Genomic DNA, 25,621 nt, shown 5'->3' on the forward strand with positions numbered 1-25,621 from the left:
GCAGAATGCATCGACATGCCATCTACCTATACAACCCCTGCTGTCTAATGTTGCTTCGTCTCGTGTGTTTATGATGTTCATAGGCAAAATGTCAACCAGGTGTTGCTTTCTTTTCTTCATGTCATCTGTGTTGTTTTACGTAGCAGCTGTGGTAAGCCCAGCCAGTGAGCCCTGCTCCATCGCTTGGCGTGCATTGGTTTTTAAATCAATTAATTAGCCAAATTAACATAACCAGCATTCAGGGTGTCCAACAACCTGGAAAACCTGGAAAAGTCAGAGAATTTGGACATGTCTGGAAAAGTCATAGTGAAGTCATGGAGTTTTTGAAAAACCTGGCAAGGTTATGGAAATTGATGGCGGTCTGTGCGACCATCACTAAAGTAATCATTCATTGTCATCATCATCATCAACCTGATAACGCCCACTGCAGAACAAAGGCCTCTCCAGGGGTGCAACAGCTGCACCAATTGCGCCAATTTGATACACTTCCCTATTGTTGCGCTGAGCTGCACCAAAGCCATTTTGCTGAAATTGTGCCAGGCTGTGCCAAAATCTCTGACCAGCCTCAAAATTATCTTAGGTGTGCTAATTTCAGCAAGAAATGGATGCCACATTGGCCACCTGCACTTTGCTTCATTAATCAAACCAGGCATGCAGACCAGTTTGCTGACTAGGAAATTCACATTTCCTAGTCTGCAAACGCGGTTATGGCATCTTATGAACGCATGCCGTGTTTTCCACCTATGAACAAAGTCGACGGGCTGTGAATGCCATCGTTGGCAGCCACCACGTTGGTTGCCATAGCAACAGCACATAAGACATTTTTTAGGCTGGAAGTTCCGTTGTTGCGGCGATAGATAACCGACGCCGGTGCCGTGCCAACAAGCGTGCGCAGTTGTTACTTTATCTGGTCGAATGCGCCTTGCAAGCGAGCCGAGAAATTGTGCCCTAAATCTAGCCATACCGTGAAAGAAAAACAAAAAAATGTGGGGGCCGGGGTGAAGGTGGGGGTGTAGCGGTTCGAAAATTTCTTTGCCTTGTTCTATCCCCCTTCGCCACAGCACACTGGTGTCTCGCGAAAAAGTGTATTAAAATTTGGAAGGGGCTGTTAGCATTAGTCACGGGGCACAGCACATTCTCTTCAATCAGTCGTGCGTGTATGTGCCGCATAACTGGGAGTACTAGTATGATTACTGACATCTAAATTGTTGCTGGCAATCATTTGGAGGAGCAAATAACATTTCTGCTGCCCTAAAAAAAATAGAAACACCTGTGCACAACTTTTTTTTTTCGCCACCCCTATTGCTCGGTTTAGCAAATCTCTCGAATTTCAAAGTCGCTACGCTTGGCAGATCAACATTTGATTTTGCAGAGTCTGTCAAAGGATTGGAAAAGCACAGGAAATGGTAATGTGGGCTTCATTGTTTGCTCAGTGGGCGAGTTCAGAATAGTACTTCAATTGGAATAGTAGTGCTCATGTTCACTCTGTACAATTAAGGTGAGTTGAACGTTTTGTGTGTGTATATATGTGTGTGTGTGTGTATATATGTGTGTGTGTATATATTGTCGTTGTTGCGTTCTGCATAAAAGCGTGCAGAAAAGCGTATATATATATATATATATATATATATATATATATATATATATATATATATATATATATATATATATATATATATATATAAATAAAATAAGGGAAAGAAGTGTATACCTAAGGGCTCGTTTTTCCGTGTTTTTAACACAATAATAATGAGATATAACAGACAGTAATGCCAAGGAATGTACAGGGGAAGTTATTAACATTAATGGAATGTAAATAAGAAGAAAGAAAAGTGGATGAAAAAATTACCAACTGTAAGCAGGAATCGAACCTACGACCTTCATATATATATATATATATATATGAAGGTATGGGATATGGCACAACGGGAGTGTTGTCAACAAGGATAAATATATTTATTTCCCAACAGTTTCGGGAGGGGTCCTCCCTTCATCAGGGGATATATATATATATATTTTTTTTTTAATGTGAGCTTTCTCTTTTATACTGCTCCAAAGTTGGTCTTTCATGATAAAAAATTTTGTTTTTTTCTCCCATAACCTGATCCGAATTTACATTTGAGTGCTCCAAAAGTAACATTTCTTTTGCTCCAGAAATTGCTCCAAATTCTATTTTGGCTGTTACACCCCAGCCTCTCCCATAATCTACCAATCAACCCGGTCTTGTGCTCTCTGCTGCCACGTTATACCTGCGAACTTTTCAATCATTTTGGCCCGCCTAACTTTCTGTTTTTCCGGAGCCCTCCACTACGGCGTCTCTCATAATCATATAGTGGTTTTAGGACGTTAAACCACACATATCAATCAATCTAACTTTCTGTCTCCCCTTCATGCGTTTGCCTTCTCTGGGAATCCAGTCAGTTACCCTTGATGACCAGCGGTTATCCTTCCTACATGCTGCGTGCCCGACCCTTGTCCATTTTTTCTTCTTGATTTCAAGTATGATATCCTTAACCCCAATTTGTTCCCTGACCCACTCTGCTCTCTTCTTGTCTCTTAAGGTTACTTCTATCATTTTTCTTTCTATCGCTCCCTGCCTCATCCTCAATTTAAGCTGAATCCTTTTTGTAAGCCTCCAAGTTTCTGCTCCGTAGGTAAGTACCGGCAAGATGCTGCTGTTATATACCTTCTTCTTGAGGGTTAGTGGCAGATTACCATTTATGATTTGAGAATGCTTGCCAAATGTGATCCACCCCATTCTCATCCTTCTAGTTATTTCACTCTCGTGATTCAGCTCCGCGGTTATCACCTCTCCTAAGTAGACTCGTCTAGACTTGAAGAAGGAACGACAGAAACTGATACGCAAGAAGCCAATCAATCAGCTAGCACTGAGAGGGAAAGTACAGGAATTCAGAGTGTCACTGCAGAACAGGTACTCGGCTCTCAGTGAGGAAACCAACCTTAGCGTAGATACAATGAATGATAATCTGACGAGTATCATTATGGAGTGTGCAGTGGAAGTTGGAGGCAGGGTAGTTAGACAGGACACTGGCAAGCTTTCACAGGAAACGAAGAACCTAATTAAGAAGCGTCCAATCATGAAAGTGTCAAGTACAACAGACAAAATAGAACTGGCAGAGCTTTCGAAGTTGATTAATAGACGTAAAGTATGTGATGTAAGAAGGTGTAACATGGAGAGAATTGAACACGCTCTGAAAAACGGAGGAAGTGTCAAAGCATTGAAGAGGAAACTTGGGATAGGCAAAAGTCGGATGTATGCACTAAGGGACAAAGAAGGCAAAATAACTACCAATATGGATAGGATAGTTAAGATAGCGGAGGAGTTTTACAGGGATCTGTACAGTAGCCGAGACAACCACGACCTTAATACTATAAGAACTAGCAGTAACCCAGATTACACCCCACCAGTAATGATAGAAGAAGTCAGAAAAGCTTTGGAGAGCATGCAAAGGGGCAAAGCTGCTGGTGAGGATCAGGTAACATCAGATCTGCTGAAAGATGGAGGACAGATTGTGTTAGAAAAACTAGCCACCCTGTTTACGAGGTGTCTCCTGACGGGAAGAGTACCAGAGTCTTGGAAGAACGCTAACATCATCTTAATACATAAGAAAGGAGATGACAAGGACTTGAAGAATTACAGGCCGATCAGCTTGCTCTCTGTAGTATACAAGCTATTTACAAAGGTAATTGCTAACAGAGTAAAGAAAACATTAGAATTCAATCAACCAAAGGAACAAGCAGGATTTCGAACAGGCTACTCAACAATTGACCACATTCATACTATCAATCAGGTAATAGAGAAATGCTCGGAGTATAACCAACCACTATACATAGCCTTCATAGATTACGAGAAGGCGTTTGATTCAGTAGAAATATCAGCCGTCATGCAAACACTGCGGAATCAGGGCGTAGATGAAGTATATATAAACATTCTGGAAGAAATCTACAGGGGATCAACTGCTACCATAGTGCTTCATAGAGAAAGCAACAGAATACCAATCAAGAAGGGTGTAAGGCAGGGGGACACAATTTCTCCAATGCTGTTTACCGCGTGCTTACAGGAGGTTTTCAGAAGCCTAGAATGGGAACAGTTAGGGATAAGAGTCAATGGAGAATACCTTAGTAACCTGCGCTTTGCCGATGACATTGCATTGCTGAGTAACTCGGGGGACGAATTGCAACTCATGATTACGGAGTTAGACAAGGAGAGCAGAAAAGTGGGTCTTAAAATTAATCTGCAGAAAACGAAAGTAATGTACAACAACCTCGGCAAAGAGCAGCGCTTCGAGATAGGTAATAGTGCACTTGAAGTTGTAAAAGACTACGTCTACTTAGGGCAGGTAATAACCGCAGAGCCGAACCACGAGATTGAAGTAACTAGAAGAATAAGAATGGGGTGGAGCACATTCGGCAAGCACTCTCAAATTATGACAGGTAGATTGCCACTATCCCTCAAGAGGAAGGTATATAACAGCTGTATCTTGCCGGTACTTAGCTACGGAGCAGAAACCTGGAGACTTACAAAGAGGGTTCAGCTTAAATTGAGGACGACGCAGCGAGCAATGGAAAGAAAAATGGTAGGTGTAACCTTAAGAGACAAGAAGAGAGCAGAGTGGATTAGGGAACAAACGGGGGTTAAGGATATCATTGCTGAAATCAAGAAGAAGAAATGGACATGGGCAGGGCATGTAGCGCGTAGACAGGATAACCGCTGGTCATTAAGGGTAACTGACTGGATTCCCAGAGAAGGGAAGCGGGTTAGAAAGAGACAGAAGGTGAGGTGGGCAGATGAGATTAAGAAGTTTGCGGGTATAAATTGGAAGCAGCTAGCACAGGACCGGGTTAACTGGCGGAACATGGGAGAGGCCTTTGTCCTGCAGTGGACGTAGTCAGGCTGATGATGATGATGATGAAGTAGACATATTCCTTTACAACTTCCAGCGTCTTTCCTCCTATTGCAAAGGGCTGTTTTCTGCCGAAGCTGTGGCACATTACTTTAGTTTTGTGCATATTAATTTTCAGACCTACTTTTCTGCTTTCCGTGTCTGGTTCAGTAATCATGAATTGTAATTCGTCCCCTAAATTACTCATCAAAGCAATGTCATCAACAAACGCAGATGACTGAGATACCCTCCATTAATTCTTATCTCTGACTCTTCCCAGTCTAGGGTCCTGAAAACCTCGTGTAAACGCATGGTCAATAGCATTGGAAAGATCGTGTCTCCGTGCCTTACACCCTTCTTTGTTAGGATTCTGTTGCTTTCTTTATGGAAAATTGTGTTGACTATGGATCCACTGTAGGTTTCTTCCAGTATGTTTACCTAGGGTTCGTCGATGCCCCGATTCCGAAGTGCCTGTATTAATGCTGTTGTCATGACTGACTCAAACTCTTTCTAGCAATCTATGAAAGCTATGTATAGGGGTTGAATTTTATTCCGCGCATTTTTCTATTAGCTGATTGATATTATGAATATGGTTTATCGGGTAGAGTAGCCTGTATGAAATCCTGCTTGATTTTTTTGGTTGATTGACCTCTAATGTTGCCTTAATTCTATTAGCTATTATTTTTGTAAATTATTTGTAGAAAACAGACAGTAAGCTGATCGGCCTGTAATTTTTCAAGTGCATTACATTTCCTTTCTTATGGATTAAAATGGTGTTGGTGTTCTTCCAAGATTCTGGTACCCTTCCCGTCAAGGGACTCTTCGTATACTAGGTGGCCAGTTTTTTTAACACAATCTCTCCACCATCTTACAGCAGGTCTGTTGTTACCTCATTCTTACCAAAGGCTTTGCCTCTTTGCATTCCTTCAGCGGCTTTTCTTACTTCATCTGTCGTTACTGGTAGGGGAAGTAAGAAAATTCGTTACGTAGAAGTTATTATTTTTCAAGCGCATAGAGCGTACAAAGGCTCAACTTCGCATCCGACACAATGCGACCTCGACAGCATCTTGAAGTCTTCAGCGAGATTCTCGGCCACGTCTCACGCACTTAGTAAGGATGAACGAGCAATAATAATGTTGACAATTTTAGTGTTGTCATTGTAGTGTCTACATGTGGTATTATCTAGCGAAGACGTCTCACCTGGCAACGGCTGCACTTGTATTGTTTCGCGTGGTTCGGGCAGCGCGTTCATTTGGATTCTGTGCTTTCGTTGTGCCATTTCAGGCAATTTGCTGTGGAGTCGTGAGTACGTTTGATGCTACAATCGTTACGAACAACACGCACACAGCGTCCTTATATGTAATTGTAATACGTCTTACCAGTCAGTGTAGCCCAAGCATGCGTTTCCAGCTGCCTTCTCGTCACTGCTCAGTCCAGCGTCAGTTTCAAAATCACTGCTCTGAAGAGGATTGAAGCGATAATGGAATCGCAGCGATTCCATATTCCTCAGTGTTTTTATCGTCACTTGTGGACGCTGATGACAGCGCGATGATAAAGTGGGTGGCAAAGACATGTCTACACATGTGTGCCTAGAAGACAAAAAGCCAGCTGAACCCGCATCACCATTTTTAGTGGCCACGTGATCAGATGGGGCGTGAACGCAGGAGGTGACCACTTAGCGCTGAAAGTTGGCAAGCATTGAACCTTTTTCGAATATGGTTCGGTACTGGTTATACTAATCAATATTACATATATTAATTCGTTCTGCTATTGCATGATCAGTACCTAATCATTACATGAAGATTGATAACTACATAGTGACACGATAAATGCAACATGCATAAAGTTGATGTTACTACTCCTTTAAAAGAGGCCTTAAGAATTGCTGTAAGCCTAAAAAGGGAATGTTTTCTTCTATACAGGGGTATAAGAGCTGCTACCATTGAGGTGAGAAGTGCGAGGCACTCATGTGTGCTACTAGCTCAATGAAACTTTGCTTCTTTATGATGAGAAAATTTGTATCGAAGGTGAACAACATTACATTTCACGTAGTACTAGTGGTTTGCAAGCTTAAAATACGGTGTATGTAAAATTTTAAGATGTCTTTAAAAGAGAGAGGGTGAAATGTTCACAACTTGAGACTTTGTCCACTGCTTTTTTTTGTAGATAGCATTATTGCTACTGTGTGTGAGAATAATTTTTCACCAGGCTGAGTACCATTAGCTGTTTTCTCAAATCAAAATGGTATCGAAATGGTGTTTCATGCTGTGGTATGCTGAAGAGAATGCCTGAGAGTTTCTTGAAGGTGCACACACAGGCATTTACAGGGCGTAAAATACCAAAGAACACTGGTGAATTGCCTTGAATAAGGAAGAAGCCTTGTTAGTTTTTTTTAAGTTCTGAAGGTATTGTCTTAACATACTTGAAGATAGTGCCTCTATAAGCACATTCATGGCGAAATTCATGTAAGGTAAATTTTTCCCACTGTACACGCTTTCCTCTTCTCCTTCGTGCATGTCGTACTTCAGGTTAATGTAATACCTTAGTGCAAATATCGGCACATGACAGACTACTTTGCTGCTGTACATTTTTCTTGTATAGTGAAATAGTAGCAATAAGACTGTTCACACTGTAATCTGCATAAAATTCCTGGAAAATTGCATTCACATAAAAGTTTCCTTGTATCTTTGAAACAGTCAGAATGCAGTTAAAAGTTTCAAACACTGGTTTTCATGTTATCGTGGTGTAGCTTTTTTCCATGCACTTTTATTATGTAAATTGCTCAGGCAGTTCCAGAAGAACCAACATGAAGTCATTCAATATGACTAATGACAGCGTTTACCAGCAGCTAATTCTTTCCATAAAACCTCAGTGTGCTGCTGAATTCGAAGTCGAAAAGTAAAGCAAGAGGAAAACAAAAGGTTTTCTTTCGCACACTTAGTGTGTATATAATTGCTAAAGGGCACACCCAGACTGTAAGATGTCTTTTCATCCATTGCCAGGGAATCGGACAGCAGGAAGGAGAGCTTATCACACTTATTGGAAATGTTGCTAACGCGTAACTTTAGTGACTATATAGCATTGCACTACGAAGCACAAGAAATTCCTTTGCTATTTTGTTCCTCAGAATCATAATCTGGTTTTGGCTTTTCAGGCCCTAGTGTAAAATTTTTTTTAGTACTGTAGGATTTAAGTCATTCTCGTTCAGCCATGCTGCCCATGTGTACAAACGGGAGGAAAGGAAGTGTTGGATGTCGCAGCATTTGAAGTGCATAGGGCAAAGCAGTGACACGTTGCCTATATAAGGAAAGACACCTGTCTTGTCATTCTTGTCACTTCTACGTAAAGAAACGTCTGGTTACTTCCTCAAAAACAGCCACAGATGCTGCCTCTCTCAGAGAGAACTTATATATTCTTAGATCCTCTTAGGAAGGCCCTTTAAAAGCATGTTCATTGTTGAGCTTCCAAGAAGCTATCTGGAATAAAAGGGGTTGGGCCCTTACACCAGTAATGCACAAGCCTATACAAGCTTATCAGCACTTGTTCAGTGTAGTTACTTGTACAGGCCTTTGAATGGGCACAGTTCTCAACAACACATGTATCTCTTGTTGTTAGGACCTTGCGTCTGCACTGCTTTCTGCCCTGTTTCTTTGTTGTCTCCCACAGAAACTGTGTACCAATAATATGCAGTACATGCTTTCATGTTTTTTTTTTTTAGAAGAACTAATATATACACTTGAATGTGCAACAGAAGCACTGTATACTGTGTGGAATGCAGTTGGTTGTGTTTGTGTGCAGAACAACATCCGGCAGCTAGCCAATGTGGCATACGTGGATGTTATGGAGGGCGACAATGTCGCATATGTGCGTTGTGCTGATCCGGAAGGAGCCTGCCAGTTCATCGAGAACCAGAAGGAGTCATTCTGTGGTGCCCTCTTCTTGCTTACTGGTGCGGTATATTAAGTGCTTTGGTCATGTTTCTAATTGCTGCCATTTGCTGGATCCTGCAAAATGACTTATCGGATCAACCATTGAAGGCATTCTACTCTTGCTATGTCTAGCCAATTGGTTTATCTTTCTTAACATGGTGCATCATGAATGACATACTTGCCCCACCTGTGGCTTTGTTGCATATATATCATGTACAGTATAACTTATCCTGAGAATTGCTTTTGTGGAACTATTGCCAACATAGTAAGGCTAAAATATTTGGTAGCTACCATCACACTTCTCCTTCCTTGCCTTTCATTTTTCTTTTTCTGGTTGTGAATGAACCATTTTGAATAGTACCTTGATAGGTCTTGATTCTTTAGCTAGTTGGTTACAGTTTGTATTTTATCTGTGAAGAATAATGGTATTCAAATGAAACCTTTTGTGGGTTTAAGGGAAAGGGATTGCTTATAGCTAAGGATGTAATGACAGCTTCATTTGCTTACAGGAGATGAGGAGAAGTCTTACTGGGAAAAGATAAACCTCGACCGGGAGACACGTCGCAGCCAAAAGACCAGGCAGAAAAAACGAGGTGTCGAGAAGGTGAGCTTGCGGATAACCTGCTAAAATTGAGCTGTCACAAGTCTGTCATAGCTCATCGTCAAAGATGCACCCTTCAAACGCTCTACACATGATGTGATGTCAGAAGCAAGAATGATTGCGGCAGCATAGCATCATATACGTTGTGTATCAGATCAGGTATACTTTTTCTTTTCTGAAAAAGTGCAATGATATTAATGCAGTGATGCTACTGCTGCGCCAATCGCGCCAAACTGTGCCGAATCGCCCTGGCTGCTACATGCTGCTACATTTCCTCAAAATTTGACTAGTGTGCGCCCAACCTGCGCCAAAGGGTGTGCTCCGTCTTTCAGAAACGAAACTACTTGAGGTTCTTCTGTTGAAAATGACATCGCGGTGCACCTGCGTAAGACGCAACCCGAGTCAAGCCAAGCCAAACTGGGCCAATTGTCACTGTTGGGACCATGGATGGTTGAGGCGCAGTTACAGTGGCTAGAATATGGAAGTGTGATAAACACGCCGGCTAGTGCATAATGCCTTGGGAGGAAATTGCCAGGTGGTGCTGGCGCATATTTGCACGTCACCCAAGGCGGCCATGCGCTGCGCAGAGACTGGAATCAACCACGCGCACCGGCAATGTGAAACATTTAAAATATATTTTGTTGCTCGTGCATGGCCTCAAATGGCGACTGAGCCAATATGGTAATTAGCATCTGGAATTACAGGATGCCTATGCGGGTGCGTGACTGAACTGAAATATCAACAACGTGCAAAAAGTAAGCGCGTGACGGCATGAAACATTTTATCGATGTGAATTGGTAGAAAAGTGGAACGATAAACTCAGTTGTGAGTCGTTGCTTGCTACACCTTTCATGGCGAACCATCATTTCCTCATGCTCTAATCTGTAAATAAAGCCCCATTATTCATAACATGCATAGCTTGCTATAGCTACTTCTGCTAATGCCATAGAGTTTTATACAATAATACCCATGGCTAACGCATAATCAAACTCAGAGACGAGAATCACGAGTGGTATGTGGAGAAAACATCTTATTTTCTGCACACGTGTCGTACAACACATTTCCGAGTAGGGACTCACTGTCTGTTTGCATTCTTTATAATTGGTTGCGCGTCTTTTTTATCCACAAAAAAATGTTTCACAGTTCACAAGCACACCACAGACATTGTTTCCCTTGGCTAGGTGACGTGCCTGAGCGTCAGGTACTTCTTTTCACGAGAAGATGCTCGCTCCTTGTGGTGCACCTTTGTGTAAAAATGATAAAGGGTGAGCAGAAAAAACTTGGTCACTTGATTGGTGCGGCTTGGACCATGTTGTGCGCAGCCCAGTGTGACATTTTTTTTTTTTTTTTTTTTCAAGCAGAAAACAAGTTTTTCCAAGCTGTCACTGTCAAGCTCGTTGTAGCTAAACCAGTTTGAAAAAGTGGTTTCATGGGTGTCTACAAATGCAAAGAGCTTCTCCGAAAGGCTTACCCATAGGCGTCCGCACAAGGAGGGCAGAAGGGGCAGGAGCCCCTTCTAGTCGCCCAGCTGGGAGGGGGGAGCTAAATTTGCTCTATACATTGAGTAGGCGGCGAGGCACTTATTTAGTCGCTTAAAGGGGGGAGCAAAATCTGCCTCATGGATAGGGAGGGGTCACTGCAATGAACTCGTCCCCCCCCCCCCCCCCCTCCCCGAACGGGAATCCTGTGCACGCCTATCCCTTTCAATGCCGACAGCGGACGATCTTGCCGTTCACAGTGTGCTCGAAGTGCTGTACCTCTCGTCGAAGTGCAGCTCGCACACAGCCAAGTTTTCTTGAAGCAGCTTGTCAACGCACAGCATCTCTCTCCGCCAATGCGTCCTTTGGAATGCCGAACAACGCATGCTTCTTTTTAGTTGACTTGTAGACTGTAGTCCACCCCGGGATGAAGCAAGAACTTTGTTTTCACAGCTTGAGAGTGTATACAGAAGCATTGGTGTCTCAGTGCCACCGCGAAAAAAGAAATGAGGATGAATGCGCCCGACGAAACTGTCGGAAACGCTCAAAGAACGTATAAATGACTGCGCGCGCCCTCACGCAGCTCCTTTGCAGAGGCTTCAGTGCGCTCCATAGGCTCCACTTGCCGCTCATCACACTTCCCTATTCTAGCCACTGTAACGCAGTGAATGCCCGATTTTTCAGACCTTCTAGGGACTGCGAAATTGTCCAAAAAAGATTCATGACTTTATTCTACTCACGTAATCATATCGCCACAGCCCTGTTTGAAATAGCTTCAATTCCTCCTACGCTGCTACATTTCCTCAAAATTTGGCGGGTCTGTGCCCAACATGTGCCAGAGAGTGTGCTCCAACTTTCAAAAACGAATATACGTGAGGTTCTCCCGTTGAAAATTACACCGTGATGCACCTTCGTAAGATACAACCTGAGTCAAGCCAAGCTGAATTGGGCCTTATGTCACTATGGATGGTTGGGAGGCAGTGAATGCCCGATTTTAGCACGATAGCGTTAAAGAGCTCGTGTCGCAGAAAACCTGCTGCCGGCGTCAGCCCCGTTAGTTGTGAGCGAAAAACCGTCTCTGCGTCTGTGACCGAAAAATCAAGTTCCTGAGATAGCCGCAGGAGGTCGCTGCTTGTCCACGGGTGCACGCGGGATCACACTGAAAAAGCCCTGCATTCGAAAAAGAAAAGTGCTCAAGGTCACGAGGCGCAGTAGTTTCTTTGCCCTGCGCCCCTTCCTGCTTACCTTCCAGCACTTTCGTCGGGATGAGAGAAGAGATAATGCAATTTCAGCATGCCACAAACCTTTGTAACTCCACTCACACTTAATGGATTCTTAAAATGTTTCTGGCATTGAATTCGTGAGGCAATAAGCTCCTCTAGTAAATTCATTCCATGGTTATTTGAAAAAGTGTTTCAGGGCTCCTTTAACGCATTTTGTTCGACAGGTGTCCTGACAAAAACGACCCCATTAGGCGATAATAGCGCGCGCTGGTTTGATCTACTGTGTGCGTGTTTGTGTGTGTGTGTGTGTGTGTATGTAACAAAATATATGAATTAGTATGCACTTAGCGGCTGAAGGGTGCACTAGAGGCCAGATTTCGCTATCACGTTCAATTTTTAAAGGCGAAACTTAAGGGTCCCCCAATTTCTTTTCAGACATTCTAGGTACTGGGAAATTGTCTGAAAAAAGATTCATGACTTTTTATTCTGCCCCAGTAATCAAATCGCCACAGCCCCGTCTGAAATAGCTTCAATTCCTCCTAGAGTACATTTATCAGGCATTTTGGTACACACTCAGGCTGTCGTAAATACATTCAGGGCCTGCCAACGTTCATTTGCGAATACGCATCACGTTATGAGCGCCGCTGATACCATGAAAGTGCTGAATAAGTTGCGGATTTATTGCATGGAGTGTGTGGAAATGATGACGCGGAACATAAAGGATGTGGCAGAATAGAGGAATACTTTTCCAAACTTCTGTGATGCGTGTGTACACTTAAAAGATGCGCCCATGTACGAAAATGTCCGGCAAGCTACACGTAGCACTTGCTGCCACTAGAGACTGATCGTTCTTAGTTGTGTGCAGCACATTGCCTTCACAGCTGATGTTGCTTCTATTGGGGTGCTTTCGTACGCACTTGTTTGTCATGAAAAAGTGTTCCTAATGCCAACTCCGTTCCTCATTGCACACGAGCACAACGATGGTGAGCTGCTTTCGTTCATGAAGGCACCTTGTCTGTGCGGCGCAGTAGCAGATTCGCACAGAAAGCGTGAACGGCAGCATGTGAGTGAATAAAAGAGAGCAGTACGCCGACAACTGCGTTACATGCAGTATAACAAGGAGTTAGCTGAATATGCTTGTCATAATGCGATTAAGTCTTACTGTGTTTGCCACATCGCCGCCATCACTCCACCGTAATACCCACCTCTTCGAATTTTTTTTTTTATCTGCTCCACCCCATAGCACTTATGCACTGCGGCAAAGCTGATTTTCAGACATTGCTGTGATGTGAAACGACTCTTGAAAGTGCTCGTTTAAGCCTACTAGGTCGTAGACGTAACAACGGTAGGAACTTTTAAGTAATGCTGTTTCATACCTGGAATGTCAGTTGAAAGCTCAAAAAAATCGGACATCAAAACGTTTCAGCTTCGACAATTTAAGGTGTTCTTATTTATCCATTGACGTCGGTAGGGCTTGTGATGCTGTCACGAAATCATCTGAATATGCGAGCATGTCTGTAGAATCTGGCTTCTGAAAAATCGGCCGTTAACTGATCTTCAGTCACATTATAATGAAGCGCTATGGTTGTAAATTTTATCATTGGATTTGTCCATTAAATATTGTCAGGTTATCTGTCGGTGATATAATTTTCATTTCTTTTTTACTCTATTATGTTTGAATAGCGTGCAGCACATTGTGATTTTATTATTCGTGTGTCATGAACACAGTATTAAAAAAAATGGCAGTAAGGGGTGGATGGAAGCTTGCGGTGAAAAAAAATCAGTAAACAGGAGTTGTGTCGGGCTGACGTTTCGACAAATGGACTTGTCTTTCTGAAGGCTAGAACAGAACAGTTTTGTTCTGAGCAAGACAAGACCGCTTGTAGAAATGTCGGCTCGACACAACCCACTGTTTACAACTTTCTTCGTGAAAACAATAAGTGTCTTAAAATTGACTCTAGCAATATCTGCTCCAAAAGCTGCTCCAAAGCAGCCTAAGCCAGTAGAATCACCATTATTGAACTACGCAGCAGTGCATAAAGTCTGCCTCTAAGAACGGCTCTCACATAATTATTGCGTAGGCTGAGAGAAGGAAATGTAAAGTATCACTTGCCCTAACCACTGCAGGTGAGTACTGCTGGCTTACATTTTGGCAATTAATAATGGTTTTTTGGGCCGTATCGCATGCTCTGTTTAAGTCCAGTACACTGAAACAGCTGCCCTGAAGAGGGGCACTTACTGGATATTAGTCCAGTAGGCAAATTGTATTGTGCCGTGAAGTTTTGCCTTCACACTGTTGAAGCATGTCATAAGTGTCATTAGTGAAGCAGCGCTATTACCAAGACTCCCTATAGTCATATTATTAACACTTCAGTGTAGCGCAGTTGTGGAGGGTAAGGCTTCTGTCGTTGCTTGTTGGTTTGTTGTAATACGTGCCATGGTGCATCTACATGGGACAAATTAGTTGCAGAGGTGAAACTATATTGTAGTCTCATAAGGTACTACAAAGGCAATAACGTTGCTGTCTTTGCTTGCCTTTTATTTGCCCATTACACATAGCTGCAACTCTACGAACACAGTGAAACCTGTGCATGCACAGCACCATTTGGTGACTTATAAATCAATCAAGGCTTGTTCAGTGAATTTGGGGCATTTGACCTTAATTTACTGCTGATTGACCTAACATGATACTTAGTAATCATTGCATCACACCTGTACTATGCACATTACATTGGAAACTAGGCCATGGGTAAACACATCCTGTGTCGCTTTGCTGCAGGCCACTTCTACTTCTAATTTAGGTTATTAGAGTGAATATGCCATATCCATAGTACTTTTTTTGCATAGCATGTGTTTGTACTTCCTTGTATGTTTGTACATAAAAAATTGGATGTGTACATCTGAATAATAATACAGAAAAATCAGATATAGGGTGCAGCATTTTGAGTTTAAGTTTTCTTAGAGTTGCTTTTTTTTTTGTTATTCCACCCGAGCTCTTTCTGTCAATTTTCTTTCATGATCTTTCATTGACTTTTTTGGACAGCAGTTCATTCTCTACTGCTTACACACCAACTCTCCCCTTCCTTTTAATTGGAATTTGTGTATAGTTAAAAGCAGAGTGTCAAGGAAAAAATTACAGTGGTTCAGTTACACAAACAAAACTAAGGTTATGTGGCCAACAGCATTGTGATCATTGTTCACAGCCACATGCATGTTTCATGTGGTGATCTTACCCGAAATTAGGAGTAAAGATGCAGTGCAGTAATTGCTATGGGATTATTTGGAGCATAGCTCAGCAGGAAACACAGTGATGTGATAGTTGCACCAAGAGGTGAAACCTAGTAGTACATGCTACTATGTTTTGGCATCATTATTTCCACCGAGCGTGTGCCAAGACATGATTTCTAAGGCTTTTTTGGAGAAAAATGATTTTAAGTTTACATGCAAAAGGTTTTTCACAGTGCTATATTACTTCTTTTTGTCTCTACAGTAGGGTACACGCAATGCATTAGTACAGTTTGAGACAGAAGTGCAGGTCAGGTGACCGAAGCGCGGTAGCCAATTGCCTCCGTGGCTAAAGAAATAGTCCTGCTCATGTTCTCAGCCGTGCACTCTGGCAGTGCGGTCACCATCCGTTCCGCCCATGACAGCAGTTGTCACGAATTTTATCTCGGGAGCGCTTGCGAAAGATGGATTTGAAACATAGATGAGAAAGAGATGCAGGTGTGGCAAAACAAATGCACTTTATCGCAAACATTGGCAAAGGAAGTCGGAAAAGTGAGAGCAAACACTTGTGAGTACACAAAATTACTCCAGTGACTAATCGTGTGTGGGCTGGCCCATCACATTCTCTCACCACGCGTTTTCACTAATCTTCACTCGGCACAACACCGCATCATCACACACTTTCACCAATTTGTGTCAAACACCACACTTGACCATCCACAAGTTCCTCATCAAACAGTATACGGCTACAGTCACAAAAATAACTGCACACAATACTCAGCACTCACTATTCCAAAAATTTGTACAATGTCCAATCCCTGTCCAAGGTATTGTTCCTACAAAAGCATTTACCAATTGTCCACCACTGGCTTGAGTCTCGGTGCTTTTTCACATTCTACATCTCTTTGAGATTCTTCCTGCGCCTACTCGCTACCCATCTTCTCAAGCCCTTGCTACAGCTGATCTCACTGTTTCTGTTTACTTGACGCCTCTTCAAACCAACTTTCCCAGGCTGTGTCCTCTCCTTCACCACCCTCTCTGCCTCCGAATCTCTGAAGTCTACTTTAAAAGTTTTTGCAGCATTCTTTCTTCTTCTAGCGCGTTTATTCATAACCTTTCTTGCGTCCTGGTAACTGTCTTGACTTTTCAGTGGCTTTGGAGCTGTCTGCATCTCCTTTGCTTTTTTCGCTTTCCATCATGCGCATCTCAGGCACTCTTTTCGTCGTACTCCTCTCTCGTGATTTCCCTCGCAATTTTGACATGCCTCTTTCTTGAATATCCGGGCTTTACAATGAAGCGCTAGGCGCTGCCTCTTTAATAACTGAAAGCGCCGCATTCTCTTTCTCCGTGCCTTCTTTCATAACACTGGCATGTTCCATAAACAATGCCTTGCTATCACTATCTGCAGCGTCTGAGCTCGTTCCCATCAGTTCATCACTTACTAACGTCGTCTCAATTGCGAAACATGCCTGCTCTCTACCCTTTGGCTCAACTGAATGGGGACTTTTAAAATAAGGATACCCTAAGTTCTCTCTGTTTAACCTGTGTGGGTCATCTCTCATCCCATACTTTGACTTGTGCCAATCGCAGTAAGTGCACGAGTTCCCGTTTTTTTTTTTTTTTTTTGCGCATACACTTTGAGCGATACTGCATGCTTGGCTTTGAGTTCAGTGCATCTTGCTTCATGTTCGGCGTGTCTTGCGTCTAGTTCTTCACATTCTAACTCATGTCGCTTCTCTACCTTGTTCTCCCACTCCTTTCGAAACCGGTCCTTTTCGTCTTCGATAAACTTTAGACCTTGTTCCTTACCAAGCTTTCACACTCTAATGACTCTCAATATCTTCCCCTAATCCATTCCTGTAACCCAATAACGTGACTGGGCCACACAAAGGAAAATTCCTGACACAGGCTAGCCAATTAATGTCACAAATTTTATCTCGGGAGTGCTTGCGAAGGATGAATTCGAGAGACGCAGGTGTGGCAAAACAAGCACAATTTATCACCACAAGCAATGGCAAAGGAAGTCAAAAATTGAAAACAAACACTCGTGAGTAGACAAAATTACTGTAATACAATAACACTCAAAACTTAGAAATATCTTAATAACAATAACTCAATAATTCTTAATACCAATATGCATACGTGTGCAAACCCAAAGTGCCTGTAGCTTAGTTCCAATCTGTTTTTAGCCCTAGCCACTAGCCCTAAGGCAATATGACATCAACAATGGAATGTCCTTACAGCTTATTGCATTGTGACTCGTTTGCCCTCGCTGTGTTGATGTATCGTCGAATCCTTCGTCGTTGACTGGCTGCTCTAATCTTTATGGTCACTGTCAGTTTCTCCCGCCATATATACCGCTCTCCTTCATCGCCGGTGTCCTGATCTTCATCTCAGTCTTCGGCCTCGCTATGCTCCGCTCGCAAGGGACCCCCCCCCCTTCCCCCTCGCTGACGCATCCACTCGACTGACTGGTGTGGGCTGCTCTCTTCCTAATGCGATGTGGGGAAGCTGCAAGTCCATCGGGAACGGCTGTGTAAGGGTGCGGCAAGTCCGGGCAGCCTCACTCGGGACCATCTCCGAGGTTGATGCGAGTTCTTCGCGCCGACATCCTTTAAAACTAGGCGGTCATGCTGCTCCCATCGCCGCTGTGATGCTTGTTTCCCACATCTTCACAACTCAGCATCCCAACACACAGTTCCAGCTCATCCTCTGGGATTTTTCTTCTCGGCTCCCGTCACGTGCCACGAGCCTTTCTCCGACCAATCTCGGGCCATCTACGTGGCTGGTGCGCATGTCTTTGGGTGACTCTTTTCTCCTCATGCACTGCCGCCATGCTTCCACGTTCCGCACATGCCTCTTTACTAATGACAGCAAGTGCACACAAGGTGTAGGCTTGTCGGCATTCAGCGCTGACTTTGCCGCTGCCTTTCCAAGTTTTACAGGACAATAAAATAAGTTCAGCGGTTATTCTAAATGTTAATGTTTCCTGCTGAAATTGGGGGAGCACTAGATCTACTGTTGTCCTGCAATGCAACTACCTTGTACTGCATATGAAAAAGTTTTCTCTGACAACTGCGGTCTCATTCTGCGGCGTAACATTTTTAAAGTGAGTAACTATAGTTTCTAATTATTTTGGTATTCGAGAAAATTAATACTTGCTGCATTACAGGTGTTTCTAGAACGGCAGCCTTTCACTTGATTGATTAGATTAATTGCAGAGAGCACTGAGTTGTACACATGTGCTTGAACTGACTGCTGTTTTCTTTTTTTTTATAAACATTGATAGTACTGTTCGTTCTAATTACTGCCAAAAAGAGGTCATGGAGAATGCCTGTTTTAATGCGGTACTATGGTCAGGATTTATAAATTCCACCTATGACAGAGGCCTGCAAAATTTTTGAAGAAAACAAAAGTTTATGTTAAAGAACTTTTGAAACACAATTCAAGGCCTTTCGTTACAAGTTTCATTAAACATCGAGAATATTTCAGCCTCAAAGGCCCAGGTAATTTTTAATATAAACTGTATATTATTAACTGCCCACAAAACAGCAGAGCAGACATGCTCTTCATGAAGCACATCATTTACTTTACCATATAACTCAGGCCTAGGTCAAAGTGAAAGCACGAACATGAAAACAGTTTTTTGTTACTGAAGTAAAAAAAGTAACAGTTTCTCTGTAAGGGCGAAGCAATGAATGTAATAGCAACAACTTGGAATGTACCGCTGCGATCGGCTAGCAGATCGAAACGTGCAGCGTGCTGCTCTAGCACAAATGACGCACGAAAGCAAAATACAAAGGATGCAAGCTAACTAACAACATTTACAACTCGACGCTTAACACGCTGTTTAAACAAAAATGATGCACAAAACGTAATCACAGGTACAGATACAAGTGTAAACTAACGAGTGTCCCAGTTGCTTCGCTGTGTTTGAAAAGCGCGCTCTTTTTATAAACGGGGCCTTCCCAGTGAGGAAAGTGACCTTTGTGGCCCAGGCAACTAACGCAATCGTTCTGGTGAAAGGCCAAGGCACACGATTCTTCTCATCAAAAATAAAAGTCACAGCTTTGCCGCAAAGACGAAACAATCAACGCGATAGCAACAAATTGGAAGATCACGCGCAGAATGAAAAGCGGGTCGAAACGTGCCCCCCGTTTCTCACGTACGAATGACGCATGAAACATGATTACAGGTGCAGATGCACGCGAATAAGCATCTCAGTTGTTATTTCACTGTGTCTGTCTGAAATGCATGCACTTTTCGCAAACGGAGACTGCAATGACTGCAGTGACTTTTGTGCGCCCGGTAACTACAACAGAATCATTCCAGGTAAAGCCCGAGGCCAGCCAAAACGTACGATCCTCCCCACCGCGAGATAAGGGGGCGAGGAAGCGTCGCCGCCTCTTCTCAGCGGGGCAACATACGCATGGGAGATTAGAGTGCGTAGCGCCGCGCGATGTGGTGACGTGGGCTCATTTTGCCATCTTGCTGGTAATGCTGAAAACACGATTATTCCCCCCGAAATACTTGTCAGGAGCGGTAAGTGGTAGATATTGATAGCTTGCCATTTGAACGTTGAAGGACGTGCTCCTCAGTGGTTGTTGCCTCGCACTCACGATTCAGAGGACCCAAGTTCGATTACGCACACTGGAGTCTTTTTGTGGGATTTTTTTCTTGTACGTTTTGATATACATAGATACGTATACATATACAATGAGTGACGGTGACGCCGGGGATGAAATCCAGTCTATAATTGATCGCAATAAAATAAGTGTGCGTGCACAAGCATCTAACTCACCCCGCCCCCATCCACGGCGCAAAGTACACGTGGGAGGTAAGCGCGTTGGCGCATCGCCACGAACTGGGTGCCGAGCACGGGTGGCTTTTTATTGCGATAGCAATTATGTGGACAGTTTTGGCTGGTTTTTACCGTCGCCACTGCTGCTGTCATGCACCGTATATGTATACGTATCCATATATAGGGAAACTCGAGAAAAAAAAAAGCCGCTGCACTTGGCACCCAGCTCATCGCGACACGCGTGCTTTGCCCCATGCATGGGGGCAAGGGTGGGGGTTAGGTGCTTGTGCACTCGGGCTTGTCCTTCAGTGGGGAGAATCGTGTGCCTTGGTCTTTTACCGGAATGATTTTGTTAGTTGCCTGGGCCACAAAGGTCAACTTTGCTCGCTGGGCAGGCCCTGTTTGTGAAAAGAGTGCACTTTTGAAACACAGTAAAGCAACAATTTGGACACTCGTTAGTTCGCACTCATAACTGTACCTGTGAATACGTTTTGTGCATCGTTTTTGTTTAAACAGCATATTAAGCATCTAGCTGTAAACGTTGTTAGTTAGCTCGCATCCTTTGTATTTTGTTTTTGTATTTTGTTTTCGTGCGTCATTTGTGCGTGAACAGCGCGCTGTACGTTTCGATCTGCTAGCCTTTCTCAGCCTTACATTCCAAGTTATTGCTATCGCATTCATTGCTTCACCCTTGCATCGAAACTGTGACTTTTTTTTTCAAGTTTTCATATATATATATATATATACATACGGCGCATGACGGCAGCGGGAAAAAGCACCCAAGACTGTCCATATACTTGCTATTTCAGTAAAAAAATAGTGTGTAATATTCACATGGCTTGTGCTTCCATGCTGCAAGTAAAGCATAGGAGAAAGCTTGGTTTAATTGCAAATGTGAAATGTACTGTGAGCAAAGGTGAGGTGACCGACAGTCACTGGGCCTAAGAAATTTAGGGTGAGGTCTGACACCGATGCCTAGTTGACGCAGCCTGATAGTCTGGCCCAGGCGTAGCGGGGCGTGTTTTCTTTGTCGACCAAAGACTATGTTATTATACTAAGTACTATGACTAATCGAAGGATACTGCAGTCACATTTTAGCCCACGTCCGTTATTTTTCCAAATATTTCTCATTACGAGCAAACCAAATATATTACTTCAAGTTACTTTTGCACATAAAAAATAATAAACCATACCCCATGTTTGATTCTTCTCAGTGTGTTGAGTACTGGCTCCGTACACCTGGCATAAGAACACTGAGAACTAGGACCACCTATGGTCAGCAACATACTATCAAATACCCAGTCTTCTCAATAAACTTAAAAATATAGTTGACCTAAATTTCTTATTCATAATATAACTGACCTAAAAGTCTTCAGAATTATATTGAATATATTTAATATATTTTGATTAGTTATTGCTTTATGTATACTAATTATTAACTGTATAGTTACAATACTGTAGTTTGTTTTACAAATGTATATGTCTGCAAATGTGTTTTTGATCTCACCTATTCTACATTTTGTGATAATAATGTTTAATGGTATTTTGTCTTTTATTATGCATATTGCTCTTTTCCTCTTTCACATTTGTCGCAGTTATTTGTCTGATTATAATTTGCTGATTGTTAGTTTGTGTAAAAAGTTGTTTTATCTGCGTCTAAGTTGTGTACCAGACATTTTGGAGCAAAAGCCTTCATCAGGCTTTACAGCCTTTTGCTTTTGCTTCGTTTTTTCCTTTGTACAGGAAAATAAATTAATAAACCTCAAACCTCATTCCTATCCTTCGTCGAAAGTAGATGTGGAGTTCAGCTAGTCGTAAATATTGGTGTGTTTTAATCTCTAATGCAAGCTGATAGATTAGTGCCAAGTGATGGCTCCCCTCCTGTATAATCATGGTGTTACGTAGGGTGATGAAATAACATGAGCACGACAATGCAGAAAACTGTAAATCCAACCAGTATCGTAAAGTGCGATTATTTCAGACAGTGTATGACCTACTGTCCCCTAATACAGCTCTAGTTGTCATTTTGCTATTACTTGCTAATGCACATACGTTGGGTGAGAATGTGTATTCACTTCTGGTGATGCGAAATGTTTTCAGTATGAAAATTGGCTCATTGTGTCTAGAATTTTAAAGCAGAATAATGAAAGTATTGACGCACAACTAGTATACGTTTTATTTGTCCTGACCATCCAATATATACTTACAAGGTTGATAGATCAAATTATCAAAGAAAGTGCTTAGAAAATGTCATTAGTACTACTAAAGCTGTGCAAAGCTTGTGCACAAACATGCGAAGTCAAGAAAGAAGGTCAAGTTCTTCATTTTACAAAGCAGTCGAAGGCCTGCTAACAAGCGTCCATTTTATGATGGCCTGTTGCACTGCGTCCACCTACTTCATTGCTTTTGAGGCATGCAGGGGCCCTGTAACATAAAGGTATTCGACATCAAGCCTTGTCCTTCATTTTTTTTTCTGCAGGTAATGGCAAAGGCCCAGAAGATGATGGAGAAGAAAAACCTGCACATCCACTTCGATGACCTCTGAAGCCATCTTTGAAAGCAATATTGTTTTTGTACAGTTGTGATCAGCACAAGGGTTTGCTAATTACCTTTTTGTTGAAGTTTAAGTACGAAAATGTATACGAACATTAAACATAGTAATTCATACCTAGCCACTCTGTTTGTTTGCATCCTTGACAAACAATCTGGTGAGTAAATAAGCATACCTGCCAAGTCTCCAGGATTGTCCGGTAGACTCCGGATTTTCTTCCATTTGTACGGTTGTCTCGAAACTTTGCTGGAAATCGAAATTTCGTTCATGATCTGGCCGCATTGACAAAAACGCAGGTCAATCCACTCCAGGCTTTTTGCGAACCTATTGTGTTTTATTATAAACGAATTTATGATGTGTTCATCTAAATATACAGTAGAATCTCGGTGATACAATGCCACGGCAGATACAAATCCGTGAAATTTCCCAACCATATACCACTGTGTCCTTTGGGCTAATATTCGAGTACTCTGAACATATTTTTTAATGGCGGTGGTTGATATAAACTTTAGTACTGAACGGATGCCGAGAGCAGTGTGCTCGAAGATTCGGAAGTATTCACGTGACCAGCGCACAGACCGTCTTCTACGGTGCGTGTGATTGTCGTTACCACAACTGCTGTGGACGAAACCACGGTCGTTCTTGACACGATTTGGCAACTACGTAGCTGACAGAAGTCTAAAAGTGTGCTCGCACACAATGCTCGAGCAGTTATAGAGACTGCTTTCCGCAAACTCTGCGGACAAGACTGCGGCAGATGCGATCATAGGTTATAACAAACGACTTATTTTTCAAGGCACGTGTGCACGGATTGAAATGGGAGCTACCGTTTGCAGCAATCGCCGCGCACAAAACCGTGGTCGCAGCAACGCGATAGCGATCTAGGAGCTCCGAAGACACGCGGCTAACGCAGCGGTAGATTAAAGGCAGTAAAGACGTAAAAAAATGCCCCCACCTCCACGAAAGGAATCGTGAGAAAATGCGAATGCATTTGTTGCGCCGAGAGAGGGCACCGTTGCCATCAGACATTCGCCTTCACCGGCTTCTGCCATCACCTTGAGAGGGGCCCAGCCAGGGAATGATCGAGAGTGAGGAGCGAGCGGACGGGAGATTGAGGCGCCAGCGTTCTCGGTTTTGCGGTAGCGTTTTTCAGCGGCGTCTCGAGCACACATTTCCTGGTGTTCTTGAGAGGCGCCCAGCCAGCGAACGCTCGAGACTCGAGTGGTGGTGGTAGTGGTGGAAGAGAAAAAAGGCACCTAATTTCTGCTGCACGGTAGGGAGCACGGCGCAGGGCCTTCGAGTGAGGTGCGAGTGGACGGAAGAGTTGGGTGTAGGAAGTAAAGTGAGCAAATGGTGACAGAAGGAGTGGCAAAGCACTGCACCATGGCCTCCGAAATTGTGGGCGTCATGCACCAGCAATTACGTGCGCCTGCAATTTTGGAGGCCCTGTCTGCACCATAGAGTTTTATACAATAATACCTAGAGGGCAATCTGCCGCTAGTGTCTACACGGGCTCCTTCAGCGGCGCTTGTACCCCCATGAGAATTATGGTAAGTACAGGCTTCGGATCCGCTTTGGATGGACTACGTTCCTGAGATTCGCGACGCTTTCTTCCAAGGGTAAAACGAAGTGATATGAACATATATTTAATTAAAACTCAATTTATTTGTACACAATCTTTATTGCAAAAAGTTTTCATGACGATGCGGCAAAAGGGAAACCTGGGCTAATTTAACTGTTAGGGTATGCATTGCTCTGCCATTGCGTTCCAAGTTCGGTATCACGATTTAATTAATTATTTTTTACAACACTTGAGAACAAGCATGCTTTTTTTTCCCTTGAAGTGGGCATTACCTGTTTATGAAAATAACAGTACAGTATTTAATGATAAACAGTTAACGTTTTGTTTTCTGCCATGCTAGGTGCGTCTGTTCAAGTGGTCTGCCCCCAACGCACCTCTGGTTTGTTGCGAAGCCAAGTCAGCGGAGCGCGACGGTGCGTCTACTTACTTCGTCATCGTTTTGCAGTCGATTTAGAACGAGTTTAGACAAGATGCCCTCATGAAAAAACATGAACTCGAAGCAATATCCTGCATTGGCTTGAGATGCTACATCTATGCGCAGCGGTGAGTGGACGACGCTTCATTTAAACTGTCAAATACGACTTGTAAAACTCCAATGTGGCAGCAAATTGCAGAGTGGTCGTAAGCCTCTTTGAACAACCATGGCGCTGCTTCAGTGCTTTTGACAGCACTTCTCTATTCGTCCTGCACGAGGAAGAAAACTGAAGCTCTAGAAAAAGTCTGTAGACAGTTCGCTAGCTAACCTTATCCAATCCGAAGCCTGTACTTCCAATGAAGGTACACGATTGCAGCGCCAGATTCTTCTCTAGGTATTATTGTATAAAACTCTATGCACTGCACCAACCCTCTCCTACACTCTCGCACCACATGCTCCGGTTGCTAGGGGCGAGAATAAGCACGCACGCCGGAGGTGTTGCAGTGGAAGATGGAGTGAGAGCGGAGAGATAGCAGCTGCCGGTGCGCGGACGCCTGACATTGCTCGACTAATAAATAGAAGCGTTTTGTCGTTTCTGTTAAAGGAATCTAGTAGCGAGCAACGCTTTGGACTTGCGCTTTCACGACTGCCAGCTGCTCCGTCCCGTCCGTTCACGTGTGTCCCAGGAAGACATACGTGAGTTGTTTTGATGGAAATAGATTTTACTAGTTGTTTTTATGATGCGAAATTTCGGGAGTATTTGCACTCCCCCTTTTACTCTCACCTTAGTGTGAAACCCTACCCTCATGTGTGTAGCCACTCCAAGCCATTATAAGACCACAACGCCGATGTTTATGCTTGCGATTCGGACCCCTCCCCCCTCTTGTTTTTCGCATTGTTTTGGTGGCCCCT

General features: G+C 43.2%; 1 protein-coding gene across 1 annotated transcript in view; it reads left to right on the forward strand.

Moving 5' to 3' along the window:
- Positions 1-22,832, forward strand: part of Larp7 (La related protein 7) — a 71,587-nt gene extending 48,755 nt beyond the window's left edge. Inside the window, exons 8-10 of the mRNA XM_037413504.2 lie at positions 8,703-8,853; positions 9,343-9,437; positions 22,641-22,832. Coding sequence (XP_037269401.2) covers positions 8,703-8,853; positions 9,343-9,437; positions 22,641-22,706 — 312 coding nt within the window. The 3' untranslated portion in view covers positions 22,707-22,832. The remainder of the gene's footprint in view (positions 1-8,702; positions 8,854-9,342; positions 9,438-22,640) is intronic.
- The last annotated feature ends 2,789 nt before the right edge of the window (positions 22,833-25,621 follow it).

This window comes from Rhipicephalus microplus, chromosome X (assembly GCF_043290135.1).
Source record: "Rhipicephalus microplus isolate Deutch F79 chromosome X, USDA_Rmic, whole genome shotgun sequence".
Classification (NCBI taxonomy): Eukaryota; Metazoa; Arthropoda; class Arachnida; order Ixodida; family Ixodidae; genus Rhipicephalus; species Rhipicephalus microplus.